General features: G+C 58.2%; 1 protein-coding gene across 1 annotated transcript; it reads left to right on the top strand.

Moving 5' to 3' along the window:
* Positions 1–247: 247 nt before the first annotated feature.
* On the top strand, positions 248–17916 carry SLC27A3 (solute carrier family 27 member 3). The gene is made up of 10 exons (XM_074529723.1): positions 248–837; positions 2355–2564; positions 3856–4014; positions 7261–7385; positions 9084–9278; positions 10132–10222; positions 12612–12810; positions 14377–14474; positions 15282–15412; positions 16282–17916. Exons 1-10 carry the CDS (start codon positions 303–305, stop codon positions 16456–16458), a joined length of 1920 nt encoding a protein of 639 aa, XP_074385824.1. The 5' UTR covers positions 248–302; the 3' UTR covers positions 16459–17916.
* Positions 17917–18146: the final 230 nt, after the last annotated feature.

Raw genomic sequence — 18146 nt, 5'->3', positions numbered from 1 at the left:
GAACAGTGGGGAAAATGGGGAGGGGACAGAATTGAGAGGGGAGGGGACAATCGGAACAATGGGGTGGGGACAGAGGGACCAGGGGAGGGCACAGTGGGGAGAATGGGGACGGGATAATGAGGAGGGGACAGGGGAGGGGACAGAGGTGACACGGGGGGGGGGGATGGGCTTGGCAGAGGGGTCGCGAATGGGGGGTGGGGGCTCCGAGTGGGCGTGTCCAAAGCGGGTGCGGTTGGTGGGCGTGGCCAAGGTGGGCGTGGCCAGGGCGGGCGTGTCCCCCCGCCCCGAGGCGGGCGCGGGCGATGGCGCTGGCGGCGGCGCTGGGGGCGGCTCTGGGGGCGCTGGGGCTGGGGGCGCTCCTGGGGCCCCCCGGCCCCGCTCTGGGGGCGCTCCTGGCCGCTCTGGGCGTTCTGGGGCTGCTGCAGCGGCTCCTCCGGCCGCACCTCTGGGCCGATCTCTCGTTCGCGCTGCGGGCGCTGCGGGTGCGGCGGCGGGCGCGGCGCGGCCCCGGGGGCTGCGTGGTGTCCCGGTTCCTACGGGCGGCCCGGGAGGCTCCGGCGCGGCCGTTCCTGCGGTTCCGGGGACGAGCGGAGCCGCTGGGCAGCGCGGCGCGGAGCGTGGCCAGGGTGGCGAACGCGCTGCGGGCGCTGCCGGCCCCGCCGAGGCCCGGCGACACCGTGGGGCTGCTGGTCGGTAACGAGCCCCGGTTCGTGTGGGGATGGTTCGGGCTGGCGGCGCTCGGAGCCCGCCCGGCCTTCCTGGGAACGGCGCTGAGACCGGCGGGGCTCCGGCACTGCCTGAGGAGCTGCGGGGCCACGGCGCTGCTGGTGGCGGATGGTGAGAAACGAACGGGGGAGAACGGGGGGCACCGGGAGGGGAGCGGGGAATGGAGGGGGAAAGGCACCGGGGGATAACGGGGGCGAGCGGAGAACGTGGGGAAAAGGGCCCGGAGGAAGCGGGGGGACCAGGGGATAACGGGGGGACACCGAGGGGACCGAGAGGGGAGCGAGGAATGGAGGGGAGAAAACCGGGGGATAACGGGGGGCACCGGGAGGGGAGCGGGGAACGTGCGGGAAAAGAGGCGAGAGGAAGCGGGGGGATACCGGGGGTACGGAATGGAAAGGGAAAGGCACCGAGGGGACCGGAGAATAGTGGGGGACACCGAAGGGACCGGGAAGGGAACCGAGGAATGGAGAGGGAAAGGCACCGATGGGACCGGGGGATAACGGGGAGACACCGGGACGGGAGCGGGGAACGTGGGGGAAAAGGGCCGAGAGGACGCGAGGAGATTTTGGGGCCCGGGGATAACGGGGGGACACCGAGGGGACCGGGAAGGGAACCGAGGAATGGAGAGGGAAAGGTACCGGGAAAACCGGGGGACCGCGGAGTGCCGAGATCCCGGGGTATAACGGGGACAGAGCGGGAATACCGGGGATACCGGGGATGAGAGGACAGGGAACCGGAGTGGGACCAGGGAGATAAAGAACGGGGACGAAGGGAACGAGGAGCGGGTGGCACTTGGGGCACCGGGGATGGCACCGGGGATTGATGGTGGCACCGGGAAGGGGTGAGTGGCACCGAGGATGGGGTGGTGGCCCCAGGGATGAGCTGATGGCACCACGGGTCGATGTTGGCACCGGGGATTGATGAGCTGGTGGCACCGGGGATGGCACTGGGGATGGGCTGGTGGCACTGGGGATGGGGTGGTGGCACTGAGGGTAGGGTGGTGGCACCAGGGATGGCACCGGGGTTGGGGTGATGACACCGGGGATGGGCTGGTGGCACCGGGGGTAGGATGGTGACACCGGGGATGGGGTGGTGGCACCATGGATGGCACCGGGGTTGAGGTGATGACACTGGGGATGGGCTGGTGGCACCGGGGATGGCACCGGGGTAGGGGTGATGACACCGGGGATAGGGTGGTGGCACTGGGGCTTGGCTGGTGGCGCCGGGAATGGGCTGATGGCACCGGGGATGGCACTGGGGATGGGCTGGTGGCACCGGGGGTGGGATGGTGACACTGGGGATGGGGTGGTGGCACCATGGATGGCACCGGGGTTGGGGTGATGACCCTGGGGATGGGCTGATGGCACTGGGGGGTGGTGACACCGGGGATGGGGTGGTGGCACCATGGATGGCACCGGGGTCGGGGTGATGACACTGGGGATGGGCTGGTGGCACTGGGGCTTGGTTGGTGGCACCGGGAATGGGGTGATGGCACTGGGGGGTGGTGACACCAGGGGTAGGGGTGGTGGCACCGGGAATGGGCCGATGGCACCGGGGTGTCCCCGCGGATGATGGAGCCGTGAGCCCGGTGCCCCCCGAGCTGCCCCCACACCCCTCCGTTCCCGCAGAGCTGTTGGGCTCGGTGGTGCCGCTGCTGCCCGCCCTGCGGGAGGACGGGGTCGCCGTGTGGGTGCTCGGGCCGGGGCCGTGCCCCGAGGGCGCCCTGGCCCTGCAGGAGCTGCTGGACGCGGCCTCGGAGCAGCTGCGGCCCGAGGAGCTGTGGGAGCCCGAGGACATGAACGACACGTGCCTGTACATCTTCACCTCGGGCACCACCGGTACGGCCGAGAGCGGGCATTCTGATTTTTATCAAATTTGGATAAAATTGGCACCGGGGGTGGGCTGGTGGCACCGGGGATGGGCTGGGGGTTGGATGGTGGCACCTGGGGTAAGGGTGGTGGCACCGGGGATGGGGTGGTGGTACCGGGAATGGGGTGGTGACATCGGGGATGGCACTGGGGATGGGGTGGTGGCAATGGGCATGCGCTGGTGGCGAGGATGGGATGGTGGCACTGGGGATGGCACCAGGCATGCACTGGTGACACCGGGGTGGGCTGGTGGCACCAGGGATGGGCTGGTGGCACTGGGGGTAGGGGTGGTGGCACCGGGAATGGGGTGGTGGCACTGGGGATGGGATTGTGGCACCAGGGATGGCACCGGGGATGGGCTGGTGGCACCAGGGATGGCGCTGGGGGTTGGATGGTGGCACCTGGGGTAGGGGTGGTGGCACCGGGAATGGGGTGGTGACACTGGGAATGGGGTGGTGGCACCGGGAATGGGGTGGTGACATCGGGGATGGCACTGGGGATGGGGTGGTGGCACTGGGCATGCGCTGGTGGCGAGGATGGGATGGTGGCACCGGGAATGGGGTGGTGACACTGGGGATGGGGTGGTGGTACCAGGGATGGCACTGGGAATGGGGTGATGGCACCGGGGACAGGCTAGTGGTACCGGGGATGGCACCAGGAGTTGATGGGTTGGTGGCACCAGGGATGGGGTGGTGACATCGGGGATGGAACAGTGGCACAAGGGGTCGATGGTGGCACCAGGGATGGGGTAGTGGCACTGGGGGTAGGGGTGGTGGCACTGGGCATGCGCTGGTGGCAAGGATGGGCTGGTGGCACCGGGGATGGCATTGGGGGTCAATGGTGGCACCAGGGATGGGCTGGTGGCACCGAGGGTCAATGGTGACCCCAGGGATGGCACCGGGGATGGGGTGGTGACACCGGGAGTGAGGTGATGGCACTGGGGATGGCACCGGGGATGGGGTGGTGGCACTGGAGTAGGGTGGTGGCCCTGAGGATGGGCTGGTGACACCTGGGATGGGCTGGTGGCACTGGGGATGGCACCAGGGGTCAATGGTGGCACCAGGGATGGGGTGGTCGCACCGGGGATCGATGGTGGCACCGGGGATGGACTGGTGACCCCTGGGAATGGGCTGGTGGCACCGAGCATGGTACCAAAGTCGGACTGGTGGCACCAGCGATGGGCTTTATAAAATTTTTATGAAATTTTACCAATTTCTATCAATTTTTCTTTTACAAATTGAAATTTTTTTCCCTCTCCCAGGGCTCCCCAAGGCCGCCCGCGTGTCCCACCTCAAGGCCGTCATGTGCCTCAGCTTCTACGAGCTGGTGGGAGCCTCCAGCAGGGACGTGGTGTACCTGGCACTGCCCCTCTACCACATGGCAGGGGCACTGCTGGGCATCGTGGGCTGCCTGGGCATCGGTCAGCGGGCACGGGGGTCCCACGGGTGGTTTTGGGGTGTTTTGGGGGGGTTTTGAGGGGTTTTGGGGGGGTTGTGGGGGGGTTTTGGGGCCCTGCTGGGCATTGTGGGCTGCCTGGGCATCGGTCAGCGGGCACGGGGCACTGGGGGTGGTTTTGGGGTGTTTTTGGGGTTTTTTGGGGGTGTTTTGGGGGGGGTTTGGGGCACTGCTGGGCATCGTGGGCTGCCTGGGCATCGGTCAGCGGGCACGGGGCACCGGGGGTGGTTTTGGGGTCTTTTATGGTGTTTTGGGGTGTTTTATGGTGTTTTGGGGTGTTTTGGGGCCCTGCTGGGCATCGTGGGCTGCCTGGGCATCGGTCAGCGGGCACGGGGCACCGGGGGTGGTTTTGGGGTGTTTTATGGTGTTTTGGGGTGTTTTGGGGGTGATTTGGGGGGGTTTTGGGGCCCTGCTGGGCATTGTGGGCTGCCTGGGCATCGGTCAGCGGGCACGGGGCACCAGGGGTGGTTTTGGGGTGTTTTATGGTGTTTTGGGGGGGTTTTGTGGGGGTTTTGGGGCCCTGCTGGGCATCATGGGCTGCCTGGGCATCGGTCAGTGGGCATGGGGCTCCCACGGGTGGTTTTGGGGTGTTTTATGGTGTTTTGGGGTGTTTTGGGGGTGATTTGGGGGGGTTTTGGGGCACTGCTGGGCATCGTGAGCTTCCTGGGCATCGGTCAGCGGGCATGGGGGTCCCACGGGTGGTTTTGGGGTGATTTGGGGGGGTTTTGGGGGGGGTTTTGGGGCACTGCTGGGCATCGTGAACTGCCTGGGCATCGGTCAGCGGGCACGGGGCACCGCGGGTGGTTTTGGGGTGTTTTATGGGGTTTTGGGGTGTTTGGGAGTGATTTGGGGGGGTTTTGGGGCACTGCTGGGCATTGTGAGCTGCCTGGGCATCGGTCAGCGGGCACGGGGCACCCACGGGTGGTTTTGGGGTGTTTTATGGTGTTTTGGGGGTGTTTTGGGGGTTTTGGGGGGGTTTTGGGGCACTGCTGGGCATCCTGGGCTGCCTGGGCATCGGTCAGCGGGCACGGGGCACCAGGGGGTGGTTTTGGGGTGTTTTATGGTGTTTTGGGGGTGATTTGGGGGGGTTTTGGGGGGGGTTTTGGGGCCCTGCTGGGCATCGTGGGCTGCCTGGGCATCGGTCAGCGGGCACGGGGCTCCCACGGGTGGTTTTGGGGTGTTTTATGGTGTTTTAGGGGTGATTTGGGGGGGGTTTGGGGCCCTGCTGGGCATCGTGGGCTGCCTGGGCATCGGTCAGCGGGCACGGGGCACCGGGGGTGGTTTTGGGGTGTTTTGGGGTGTTTTGGGGGGGTTTTGAGGGGTTTTGGGGGGGATTTGGGGCACTGCTGGGCATCGTGGGCTGCCTGGGCATCGGTCAGCGGGCACGGGGCACCGGGGGTGGTTTTGGGGTGTTTTTGGGATGTTTTTGGGGATGTTTTGGGGATATTTTGGGGGTGTTTTTGATGTGTTTTGGGGGTGTTTTTGGGGTATTTTGGGGATGTTTTGGGGATGATTTTGGGGGTGTTTTGGGGGTGTTTTTATGGATTTTTCGGGGCGTTTTGGGGGTGTTTTTGGGGTGATTTGGGGGGATGTTTTGGGGTGTTTTGGGAATGTTTTTGGGAATGTTTTTGGGAATGTTTTTGGGGGTGTTTTGGGGTGTTTTGGGGATGTTTTGGGGGTGTTTTTTGGATGTTTTTGGGATGGTTTTTGGGATGTTTTGGGGGTATTTCTGGGATGTTTTGGAGGTGTTATTGGGGGTGTTTTGGGCTGTTTTGGGAATGTTTTTTGGGATGTTTTGGGGATGTTTTTTGGGTGTTTTTGTGTGTATTTTTGGGCATGTTTTGGGGGTGTTTGGGGTGTTTTTGGGATGTTTTTGGGGATGTTTTGGGAATGTTTTGGGGATGTTTTGGGGGTGTTTTTTGGGATGTTTTGGGGGTGTTTTTGTGTGTATTTTTGGGCATGTTTTAGGGGTGTTTGGGGTGTTTTTGGGATGTTTTTGGGGATGTTTTGGGGATGATTTTGGGGGTGTTTCGGGGGTGTTTTTATGGATTTTTCGGGGTGTTTTGGGGGTGTTTTTGGGGTGGTTTGGGGGGATGTTTTGGGGTGTTTTTGGGGATTTTTCGGGGTGTTATTGGGGGTGATTTTGGGGAGGTTTTTGGGGATGTTTCTGGGATTTTTTTTGGGATGTTTGGGGGTGATTTTCTGTGTATTTTTGGGCATGTTTTGGGGATGATTTTGGGGGTGTTTTGGGGGTGTTTTTAGGGATTTTTCAGGGTGTTTTGGGGTGTTTTGGAGGTGTTATTGGGGGTGTTCTGGGGATGTTTTTGGGAATGTTTTTTGGATGTTTTTGGGATGTTTTTGGGGGTGTTTTGAGCATGTTTTTTGGGATGTTTTGGGAATGTTTTTTGGGGATGTTTGGGGGTGTTTTGGGGGTGTTCTGGGGATGTTTTTGGGAATGTTTTTGGGGATGTTTTGGGGATGTTTTTTGGGTGTTTTGAGGGGTGTTTTTGGGGATGTTTTGGGGATGATTTTGGGGGTGTTTCGGGGGTGTTTTTAGGGATTTTTCAGGGTGTTTTGGGGGTGTTTTTGGGGTGGTTTGGGGGGACGTTTTGGGGATGTTTTGGGGTTGATTTTGGGAATGTTTTGGGGCTGTTTTGGGGGATGTTTCTGGGATGCTTTGGAGGTGTTATTGGGGGTGTTTTGGGGATGTTTTGGGGATGTTTGGTGGCATTTTGGGGGGATGTTTTGGTGTTTTATTGGGGGGCATTTTTGGGGATGTTTTGGGGCTATTTTGGGGGTGTTTTGGGGATGTTTTGGGGGTGGTTTTGGAATGCTTTTGGGGGTGTCTTTGGGCATGTTTTGGGGATTTTTTGGGGTGTTATTGGGGGTGATTTTGGGGATTTTTCGGGGTGGTATTAGGGGTGATTTTGGGGAGGTTTTTGGGGCTGTTTTGGGGGTGTTTCTGGGATATTTTGGGGATGTTTTCGGGGATGTTTCGGGGTTGGTTTTGGGATGTTTTTGGGGGTGTTATTGGGGGTGATTTTGGGGATTTTTCGGGGTGTTATTGGGGGTGTTTTTGGGGAGGTTTTTGGGGGTGGTTTTGGGGATGTTTTGGGGGTGTTTCTGGGATATTTTGGGGATGTTTTGGGGCTGTTTTTGGGGCTGTTTTTGGGGCTGTTTTGGGGCTGATCCCCCCGTCTCCGTGCCGCAGGAGCCACGTGTGTGCTGAAGGAGAAGTTCTCGGCCAGCCAGTTCTGGGAGGATTGCCGTGCCGAGGGCGTCACCGTGTTCCAGTACATCGGGGAGCTGTGCCGCTACCTCATCAACCAGCCCCAGGTCGGGGGGACACAATGGGGGTCCCGGGGGGGTCCCCTGGAGCTGAGTGGGGTCCCAGGCTGGGGAGGGGGTCCTGGGCTGGGGAGGGGTCCCAGGGTCCCCCTGTGCTGGGCTTGAGGGGGCTCCCGGGGGTTCCCTGGAGCTGGTGGGGGTCCCGAGTTGGGGTGGTCCCGGGGGGTTCCCCAAAGCTGAGGGGGGTCCTGGTGGGTTCCCCAGAGCTGTCGGTGGTCCCGGGCTGAGAGGGGGTCCCGGGGGGTTCTCCAGATCTGGGGGGGCGTCCCAAGAGTCCCCCCGAGCTGACGGTGGCCCTGGGCCAGGCTGGAGGGTCCTGAGGGGTTCCCTGGAGCTGGGGGGGTCCCAAGTTGGGGTGGTCCTGGGGGGTTCCCCAAAGCTGAGGGGGGTCCTGGTGGGTTCCCCAGAGCTGTTGGTGGTCCCGGGTCAGGTTGGGGAGGGTCCTGTGGGGCTCTCCCAGAGCTGTCGGTGGCCCTGGGCTGAGAGGGGGTCCTGGGGGGTTCTCCAGATCTGGGGGGGCGTCCCAAGAGTCCCCCTGAGCTGACGGTGGCCCTGGGCCAGGCTGGAGGGTCCTGAGGGGTTCCCTGGAGCTGGGGGGGGGTCCCGGGGGACTCCCCAGGAGCTGATGGTGGTCTTGGGATGAGGGGGGGGTCCCGTGGGGTTCTCCCAGAGCTGACGGTGGTCCCAAGGGATTCCCGATGCCCCCGAGGGTTCCTGGTGATTCCACGGTGACCCCGAGGGTTTCCCGGTGATCCCGAGGGTTCCCAGTGGTCCTGAGGGTCTCTCGGTGGTCCCAAGGGGTTCCTGGTGGTCACAGGGGGTTCCCAGTGGTCCCAAGGGGTTCCTGGTGCTGACATTGGCCCTGGGCCGGTCCCAAGGGGTTCCCAGTGGTCCCGGGCGGTTCCCGGTGTTCCCGAGGGGTTCCTGGTGCTGACGGTGGCCCTGAGCCAGTCCTGAGGGGTTCCCGGTGGTCCCAGGGGCTTCCCAGAGGTCCCGGGCTCCGGCCAGGTGGTCTGGAGGGGTTCCTGGTGCTGACATTGGCCCTGGGCCGGTCCCGAGGATTTCCCAGTGGTCCCAAGGAGTTCCTGGTGGTCACAGGAGGTTCCCAGTGGTCCCGAGGGTTCCCGGTGGTCCTGAGGGTCTCTCGGTGGTCCCAAGGGGTTCCTGGTGGTCCCAAGGAGTTCCCGGTGCCCCCGAGGGGTTCCCAGTGCCCCTGAGGGTTTCCCGGTGGTCCCAAGGGGTTCCCGGTGGTCCCGAGGGGTTCCCGGAGGTGCCGGGCGGTTCCCGGTTGTCCCAAGGGGTTCCTGGTGGTCCCAAGGGTTTCCCAGTGGTCCCAAGGAGTTCCCAGTGGTCCCGAGGGGTTCCTGGTGCCCCCGAGGGGTTCCCAGTGGTCCCAAGGAGTTCCCGGTGGTCCTGGGGGTTTCTTGGTGGTCCCAAGGAGTTCCCGGTGCCCCCAAGGGGTTCCCGGTGCCCCCGGGTGGTTCCCGGTGGTCCTGAGGGTTTCCCGGTGGTCCCGGGCGGTTCCCGGAGGTCCCGGGCGGTTCCCGGTGCCCCCGAGGGTTTCCCAGTGGTCCCAAGGGGTTCCTGGTGCCCCTGAGGGTTCCTGGTGGTCCCGGGCGGTTCCCGGAGGTCCCGGGCGGTTCCCGGTGCCCCCGAGGGCCCCCGGCACTGACGGTGCCCCCCCAGCGCCCCGCGGAACGGCAGCACGGGCTCCGGCTGGCCGTGGGCAGCGGGCTCCGGCCCGACGTGTGGCGCAGCTTCCAGCGGCGCTTCGGGCCCGTGCGCGTGGTGGAGACGTACGGGATGAGCGAGGGCAACGTGACCCTGTTCAACTACACCGGCACGCCCGGGGCTGTGGGCCGCTGCTCCGCCCTCTACAAGGTCTGCAAATATATAAATATATAAATATATAAATATATAAATATGTAAATAATGCATAAATGCATAAATGCATAAACATAAAATATAAAAATATAAAATAGAAATATAATATATAACTATACAACATATAAATATATTTATATGTAACTATATAAAATATAAATATATTTTATATAACTATATAAATATGTAAAATACGAATATATAAATATGTAAATATATAGATACATAAATATGTAGACATATCAAATAAACTATAAAATGTAAATATATCAGTGTATAAACATGTAAACATATAAATATATAAATATATAAATATATAAACATATATAAATATGCAAATATATAAAATTATAAATATATAACTATATAAAATATAACTATATAAAATATAGATAAATATATAAAAATAAATATATAAATATCTAAATAAATATATAACTGTGTAACTATATAAATATATAACTATGTAACTATGTAACTGTATAACTATATAACTATATAACTATGTAACTATATAACTATATAAATATATAAATTGCTGCAGCACCATCTACAAAGTCTGCCAGGAAAATAGGCCGGGAAAATATATTTATTTTTATTAGGAAATATATAAATATATTTATATAATTTTTGTTGTGAGATGGGACTATCAATAAAGGAGGGTTTGGGTTAGGACTAAGGGACAAAAGTTCATTATTTTACATTTATTAGAGCTGTTTTTAGGGTTTTGTTTCGTTTTTGAAAAGTAACATTTTTATTTCTTGTTATTACTTTAATTTAATTTTAATTTAATTTAATATTTTTATTTTATTTTCATTAATAAAAATAACCCTTCCCGTCCCTGTCCCAGCTCTTCTCCCCGTTCGAGGTCGTTCGTTACGACGTCGCTGCCGGGGCACCGGAGCGGGACCGGAACGGGCGCTGCATCCGCGCCGGGACCGGTGAGCCCCGGGATGGATCCCAAATTATGGATGTTGATCTAGAAACCACATCCAAACACTCTGAAATTGTGTGAAATAGAAATTGTGAGTTTGTTTTGGGGGTAACTCCCAAATACACGCTGTTGTTTACAGGTAATTACAGATTTTTATCTATACAATATTGAATATTCAAATATTCATTACTTTGGTACATCCCATTTCCAATATGGATATTGATCCATGGATTTTAATATCCAAAAAGTCTCTGACAATTTAAAGTTAGAAAGTTCATGTTTATTGCAGGATAACTCCCAAATTTACACTACACACACCGTGATTTACAGGTGATTACACATTTTATCTATACAATATTGAATATCCAAATATTCATTACTTTGGTACATCCCATTCCCAATATGGATATTGATCTATGGATTTTAATGTCCAAAAAGTCTCTGACAATTTAAAGTTAGAAAGTTAATAACTCCCAAATTTACACTACACACACCGTGATTTACAGGTGATTACACATTTTATCTATACAATATTGAATATCCAAATATTCATTACTTTGGTACATCCCATTCCCAACATGGATATTGATATCTAAAATCTATGGATTTTGACATCCAGAAAACTCTTGACAATTTAAAGTTAGGAAGTGAATGTTTATTGTGGGATAACTCCCAACTACACACTGTGATTTACAGGTAATTACACATTTTATCTATACAATACTGAATATCCAAATATTCATTACTTTGGTACATCCCATTCCCAATATGGATATTGATCTATGGATTTTAATGTCCAAAAAGTCTCTGACAATTTAAAGTTAGAAAGTTAATAACTCCCAAATTTACACTACACACACCGTGATTCACAGGTGATTACACATTTTATCTATACAATATTGAATATCCAAATATTCATTACTTTGGTACATCCCATTCCCAATATGGATATTGATCTATGGATTTTAATGTCCAAAAAGTCTCTGACAATTTAAAGTTAGAAAGTTCATGTTTATTGCAGGATAACTCCCAAATTTACACTAGACACACCATGATTTACACATTCTATCTATACAATATTGAATATCCAAATATTCATTACTTTGGTACATCCCATTCCCAATATGGATATTGATCTATGGATTTTAATATCTCTGACAATTTAAAGTTAGAAAGTTAATAACTCCCAAATTTACACTAGACACGCCGTGATTCACAGGTGATTACACATTTTATCTATACAGTATTGAATATCCAAATATTCATTACTTTGGTACATCCCGTTCCCAACATGGATATTGATATCTAAAATCGATGGATTTTGATATCCAGAAAACTCTTGACAATTTGAAGTTAGGAAGTGAATGTTTATTGTGAGATAACTCCCAAATACACGCTGTGATTTACAGGTGATTACAGATTTTATCTCTACAATAAATACCCAAATACATGGATATTTATGTATTTGGGTATTTATTGTAGAGATAAAATGAATACCCAAAATACAAATACGCATTCATAACTCTGATACATCCCATTCCCCACTTTGTATGGTAATTAGTTCAAAAGTTATTAAGCATGAGTAGTTTGTTCCTGGGCTATTTTAATTAACTCCAAATTTCTTTAAATTCCCTGAATTTTGTGTGTACCCCATGCCCCCAGGTGAGACGGGGCTGCTCCATTCCTGGGCCATTTTAATTAACTCAAATTTCTTTAAAATCTCTAAATTTTATTTTGCTGTCCCCCAGGTGAGACGGGGCTGCTGATTGCCCTGGTGACCCCCAGGACTCCATTCCTGGGTTATTTTAATTAACTCAAATTTCTCTAAATTCCCTGAATTTTGTGTCCCCATATCCTCAGGTGAATCAGGGCCGCTGATCGCCCCGGTGAGGCCCTGGTCTCCATTCCTGGGTTATTTTAATTAATTCAAATTTCTTTAAATTCCCTGAATTTTGTGTCCCCCATGCCCCCAGGTGAGATGGGGCTGCTGATCACCCCGGTGACACCCCGGTTAAAATAATTAATATATTTTAATTAACTCAAATTTCTCTAAATTCTGTGAATTTTGTGTCCCCCATCTCCTCAGGTGAGACGGGGCCGCTGATCGCCCCGGTGAGGCCCTGTACTCCATTCCTGGGCTATTTTAATTAATTCAAATTTCTCTAAATTCCCTGAATTTTGTGTCCCCCATGCCCGCAGGTGAGACGGGGCTGCTCCGTTCCTGGGCTATTTTAATTAACTCAAATTTCTTTAAAATCTCTCAATTTTATTTCGCTGACCCCCAGGTGAGACGGGGCTGCTGATCACCCCAGTGACACCCCGGTTAAAATAATTAATATATTTTAATTAACTCAAATTTCTTTAAAATCTCTCAATTTTATTTCGCTGTCCCCCAGGTGAGACGGGGCTGCTGATCGCCCCGGTGACACCCAGGACTCCGTTCCTGGGTTACGCCGGCAGCCGGGAGCTCTCGGAGCAGAAATTGCTCCGCGGGGTTTTCACCGAGGGCGACGAATTCTTCAACACCGGGGACCTGGTGGAGCAGGACCGGGAGCAGTTCGTGCGCTTCCGGGACCGCACCGGGGACACCTTCAGGTGCCGGGGACACCCCGGGCTGGGGACAAACCCAGGGAGACCCCCGGGGTGGGGACACCCCTAGAGCCCACTCCTCAAAATGGGGCACCCCCAGGGACACCCCTGGGATGGAGACACCCCCAGGGACATCCCCCAGGATGGGGACAGCCCTAGAGCCCACTCCTCAAAATGGGGGACCCCCCTGGGATGAGGACACCTCCAGGGAGAACCCACGCAATGGGGACACCCCCAGGGACACCCCTGGGATGGAGACACCCCCATGGGGTGGGGAGACCACCAGGGACACCCCTGGGGACTGGGGGGACACCCAGGGACACCCCCAGAGCACCCCCGGGGATGGGGACACCCTCAGGGACATCCCCTGGGACTGGGACACCCCCAGAGCCCCCTCCCCATGATGGGACACCCACAGGGACACCCCTGGGATGGAGACACCCCCATGGGGTGGAGAGACCACCAGGGACACCCCCAGAGCCCCCCCTGAGACAGGGAGACCCCCAGGGACATCCCCAAGATGGGGAGACCCCCAGGGACAACCCCAGGATGGGGACACCCCTCGAGCCCACTGCTCAAAATGGGGCACCCCCAGAGACGCCCCTGGGATGGAGACAACCTCCAGGGACATCCCCCAGGATGGGGAGACCCCCAGGGACACCCCCAGGGACACCCCCAGAGCCCCTTCTTTGCATGACCAGGGATGGGGACACCCCCAGAGCCCCCTCCCCATGATGGGGACACCTCCAGGGACATCCCATGAGGTGGGGAGACCCCCAGAGCCCACTCCTCAAAATGGGACACCCCCAGAGACCCCCTCGTAATGGGGACACCCCCAAAGCCCACTCCTCACAATGGGACACCCCCAGAGCCTCCTCTCTGTATGACCAGGGATGGGGAGACCCCCAAAGCCCCCCCCCCCCCCCAGGACAGGGACACCCCCAGGGACATCCCCAAGATGGGGAGACCCCCAGGGACACCCCCAGGACAGGGACACCCCCCTGGGATGGGGACAAGCCTAGGGGACACCCCCAGGGTGAGGAGACCCCCAGGGACACCCCTCTCAATGGGGACACTCCCAGAGCCCCCCAATGGAGTGGGGACACCCCCAGAGCCCCCCAATGGGGTGGGGACACCCCCAGAGACCCTTCTGGGGATGGGGAGACCCCCAAGGACACCCCCAGAGCCCCCCTCCCCACAATGGGACACCCCCAGAGCCTCCTCCCTGTATGACCAGGGATGGGGAGACCCCCAAAGCCCCCTCCCCCCCCCCAGGACAGGGACACCCCCAGGGACATCCCCGAGATGGGGAGACCCCCAGGGACACCCCCAGAGTCCCCTCCCCACCATGGGGACACTTCCAGGGACCCTTCTGGGATGGGGAGACCCCCAGACCCCCCCTCCCTGCACAGCCAGGGGGGCTCAGCCCTGTGGAATGTTCTGGGCTTGTCTCAGAAGAGGTCGGGGGTCCTGGGGGTCCCGGGGGGTCCCAGGGGTGTTTGGGGGTCCCGGGGGTGTTTGGGGGTCCCCTGGGGGTCCCCATTAAACGTTTTCCTCTCCCCCCCCCCCCAGGTGGAAGGGGGAGAACGTGGCCACCACCGAGGTGACCGAGGCGCTGCTGGCCCACGAGTCCCTGCAGGACGCCACCGTCTACGGGGTCACCGTGCCAGGTACGGCCACCGAGTGTCCCCAAATGTCCCCAATCACCCCAATATCCCCAAGTGTCCCCCCCAAATGTCCCCAATGTCCTCAATGTCCCCAATCCCCCCAATGTCCCCAAGCCCCCAAATGTCCCCAAATGTCCCCAGATGTCCCCAATCTCCCCAGTGTCCCCAATCCCCCCAATGTCCCCAATGTCCCCAATCTCCCCAATGCCCCTCAATATCCCCAATGTCCCCCAATGTCCCCAATCTCCCCAGTGTCCCCAATGTCCCCCAATGTCCCCCAATATCTCCAATCCCCCCAATGTCCCCAATATCCCCGATCCCCCCAGTGTCCCAAATCCCTCCAATGTCCCCCAATCCCCCCAATCTCCCCAATGTCCCCAATGTCCCCAACACCCCCAATGTCCCCCAATGTCCCCAATGTCCCCAATCCCCCCAGTGTCCCCAGTGTTCCCAATCCCTCCAATGTCCCCAATGTCCCCGATGTCCGCAATCCCCCCAATGTCCCCAATGCCCCTCAGTGTCCCCAATCCTCCAGTGTCCCCAAATGTCCCCAATCCCCCCAATGTCCCCAATCCCCCCAGTGTCCCCAATCTCCCCAATGTCCCCAGTGTCCCCAATCCCCCCAATGTCCCCAATATCCCTGATCCCCCCAGTGTCCCAAATCCCCTCAGTGTCCCCAATGTCCCCAATCCACCCAAATGTCCCCAATGTCCCCAGTGTCCCCAATGTCCCCAATGCCCCCAATCTCCCCAATGCCCCTCAATATCCCCAGTGTCCCCCAATGTCCCCAATCCCCAATCGTTCAAGCAGGACACGAGGGCCGGGCCGGCATGGCCGCTCTCATTCTGCGCCCCGGGCACTCCCTGGACGGCCCCGGGCTCTACCGGCACCTGGAGCGGCTCCTGCCGCCCTACGCGCTGCCCCGCTTCCTGCGGCTGACGGTACCGGGGGATAACGGGGATACCGGGGGGTGCTGGGGGTCCTGGGGTACCGGGGTACTGGGGGGAACGGGGGGAACGGGGGAACGGGGGAACGGGGAAACGGGGAAACGGGGGGAACGGGGGAACGGGGGAACGGGGGGAACGGGGGGAACGGGGGCACCTGGAGCGGCTCCTGCCGCCCTGCCCCGCTTCCTGCGGCTGACGGTACCGGGGGATAACGGGGATACCGGGGGGTGCTGGGGGGTACCGGGGGTACCGAGAGGAATGGGGGGAACATGGGAATCCTGGGGGTCCCGGGGGTGTTCAGGGATGGTATTGGGGGGTACCGGGGGGTGCTCAGGGGGACCCGGGTGGTGTTTAGGGGTCCCAGGGGGTCCCGGCGGATGCTCGGTGGGTACCAGGGGTACCGGAGGGTCCTGGGGTGTCTTTGGGGGTACCGGGGGGTGCTCGGGGGTGCTTGGGGTGTACCGGCGGGTGTTTGGGGGTCCTGGGGGATCCCAGAGGGTCCCGGTGGGTCCCGGGGATGCTCAGGGGGGTGTTTGGGGTGCTCGGGGGTCCTGGGTGTGCTTGGGGGTCCCCGGGGGTTGCTCAGGGGGTGCCCAGGGTGGTCCCAGGGGGTGTTCAGGGGGTCCCGGGGTTGCTCAGGGGGTCCTGGGGGGTCCTGGAAGGTGCTCAGGGATCCTGGGGGGTGTTTAGGGGTCCCTGGGGGTCCCGGAGTTGCTCAGGGGGGTGTTCAGGAGTGTTTGGGGTTGTTCGGGGGTCCCGGGGAGTGCTTGAGGGGTCCCTGGGGTGCTCGGGATGTGCTCAGGGATCCCTGGGGGTGCTCAGGGGGATCCCGGGGGTCCCCAATACACCCCGTGTGTCGCCAGGAGGGGCTGGACATGACCGAGACGTTCAAGCAGCAGAAGGTGCGGCTGGCGCGGGACGGCTGCGACCCCGCGCTGGTGGCGGAGCCGCTGCTGGTGCTGGACGAGGCCGCCCGAGCCTTCGTCCCGCTGGACGCCGAGCGCTGGCAGCGCCTCCGGGACGGGCGGCTCCGCATCTGAGCCCGCGGCGGGGTCCCGCGGCCATTTTTGGGGTCCCCGTGTCTGTCCTGGGGGTCCCTGTGTCCATTTTGGGGCTCCCCGTGTCAATTCTGGGGTCCCCGTATCTATCCCAGGGGTCCCCGTGTCTGTCCCAAGGGTCAATTTTGAGGTCCCCATGTCCATTTTTGGGGTCCCCATGTCCATTGTGGGGTCCTTGCGGGCATTTTTGGACTCCCTGTGTCCATTTTGGGGCTCCCCGTATTTGTCCCGGGGGTCCCATGTCTGTCCTGAGGGTCCCCGTGTCCATTTCTGGGGTCCCCGTGTCCATTTTGGGGTCCCCGTGTCTGCCTTGAGGGTCCCCATGTCCATTATGGGGCTCCATTGTCAATTTTGGGGTCCCCGTGTCCATTTTTGGGGTCCCCGTATCCATCCCAGGGGTCCCCGTATCAGTTCTGGGGTCCCCGTGTCTGTCCCGAGGGTCCCATGTCCATCCTGGGGCTCTCTGTGTCCATTTTTGGGGCTCCCCATGTCTGCCTTGAGGGTCCCCATGTCCATTATGGGGCTCCATTGTCAATTTTGGGGTCCTTGTGTCCATTTTTGGGGTCCCCGTGTTTGTCCCAGGGGGTCCCATGTCTGTCCTGGGGGTCCCTGAGTCCATTTTTGGGCTCCCCGTGTCTGTCCTGGGGGTCCCCATGTCCATTTTTGGGGTCCCCGTGTCAATTCTGGGGTCCCCGTGTCTGCCTTGAGGGTCCCCATGTCCATTATGGGGCTCCATTGTCAATTTTGGGGTCCCCGTGTCCATTTTTGGGGTCCCAGATCTGTCCTGGGCGTCCTCATGTCAATCCCGGGGGGTCCCCATGTCCATTTCTGGGGTCCCCGTGTCCATTTTGGGGTCCCCGTGTCCGTCCCAGCGGTCCCTGTGTCCGTTCCGGGTGTCCCCGTGTCCATTTTTGGGTCCCCGTGTCCATTTTTAGCGTCCCCATGTCCATCCTGGGCATCCTCATGTCCATCCCGAGTGGTCCCGTGTCCATTTCTGTGGTCCCCTGTCTGTCTTGAGGGTCCCCATGTCCAGTTTTGAGGTCCCCGTCTCTGTCCCGGGGATCCTTGTGTCCATTCCGGGGGTCCCTGTATCCATTTTTGGGGTCCCCGTGTCCATTTCTGGGGTCCCCGTGTCCTTCCCGGGGGTCTCCGTGTCCATTTTTGGGGTCCCCGTATCTATTTTTGGGGTCCCCGTGTCCATTTTTGGGGTCCCCGTGTCCATTTTTGGGGGTCCCAGGTCCGTCCCGGGTGTCCTCATGTCCGTCTCTCAGCGCTGTGCCTCAGTTTCCCCACAAGGGATCGGTGCTGTGACCCCCCCTCCCTCACTCAGGACTCTGGGAGGGGGTGAGTGTCCCCCCCACCCCATAACCACAAGTGCCCTTACGGACTCCCCCGGATTTGGGGGTGTTGGATGAAGCAAATAAAGACCTGAACCCCAAATTGCTGCCTGTGCCTGGGCAGGGTGGGACGGAATTTGGGGTGTGTTGCAGTGTCCCTCACCCTCATGGCTATATGGGCTGGGGGAGTCTGGTACCCCCTAATTTTGGGTCTGGGAGGTTTCTGCTCAGTTCCCAGGCTTGGGGAGGGGGTGACCCCGCTGTACCCCCAGAGCCGCCCCCATTTCTGAGCCCCTCCGTGCTCGTCCGCCCCATTCCCCTCACAGTGCAGAC

The sequence above is a fragment of the Zonotrichia albicollis genome, chromosome 30 (genome assembly GCF_047830755.1).
Source record: "Zonotrichia albicollis isolate bZonAlb1 chromosome 30, bZonAlb1.hap1, whole genome shotgun sequence".
In the NCBI taxonomy this organism is placed as follows: Eukaryota; Metazoa; Chordata; class Aves; order Passeriformes; family Passerellidae; genus Zonotrichia; species Zonotrichia albicollis.
The sequence above is the reverse complement of the archived record's forward strand: the minus strand, read 5'-3'. Positions and strand labels throughout refer to the sequence as shown.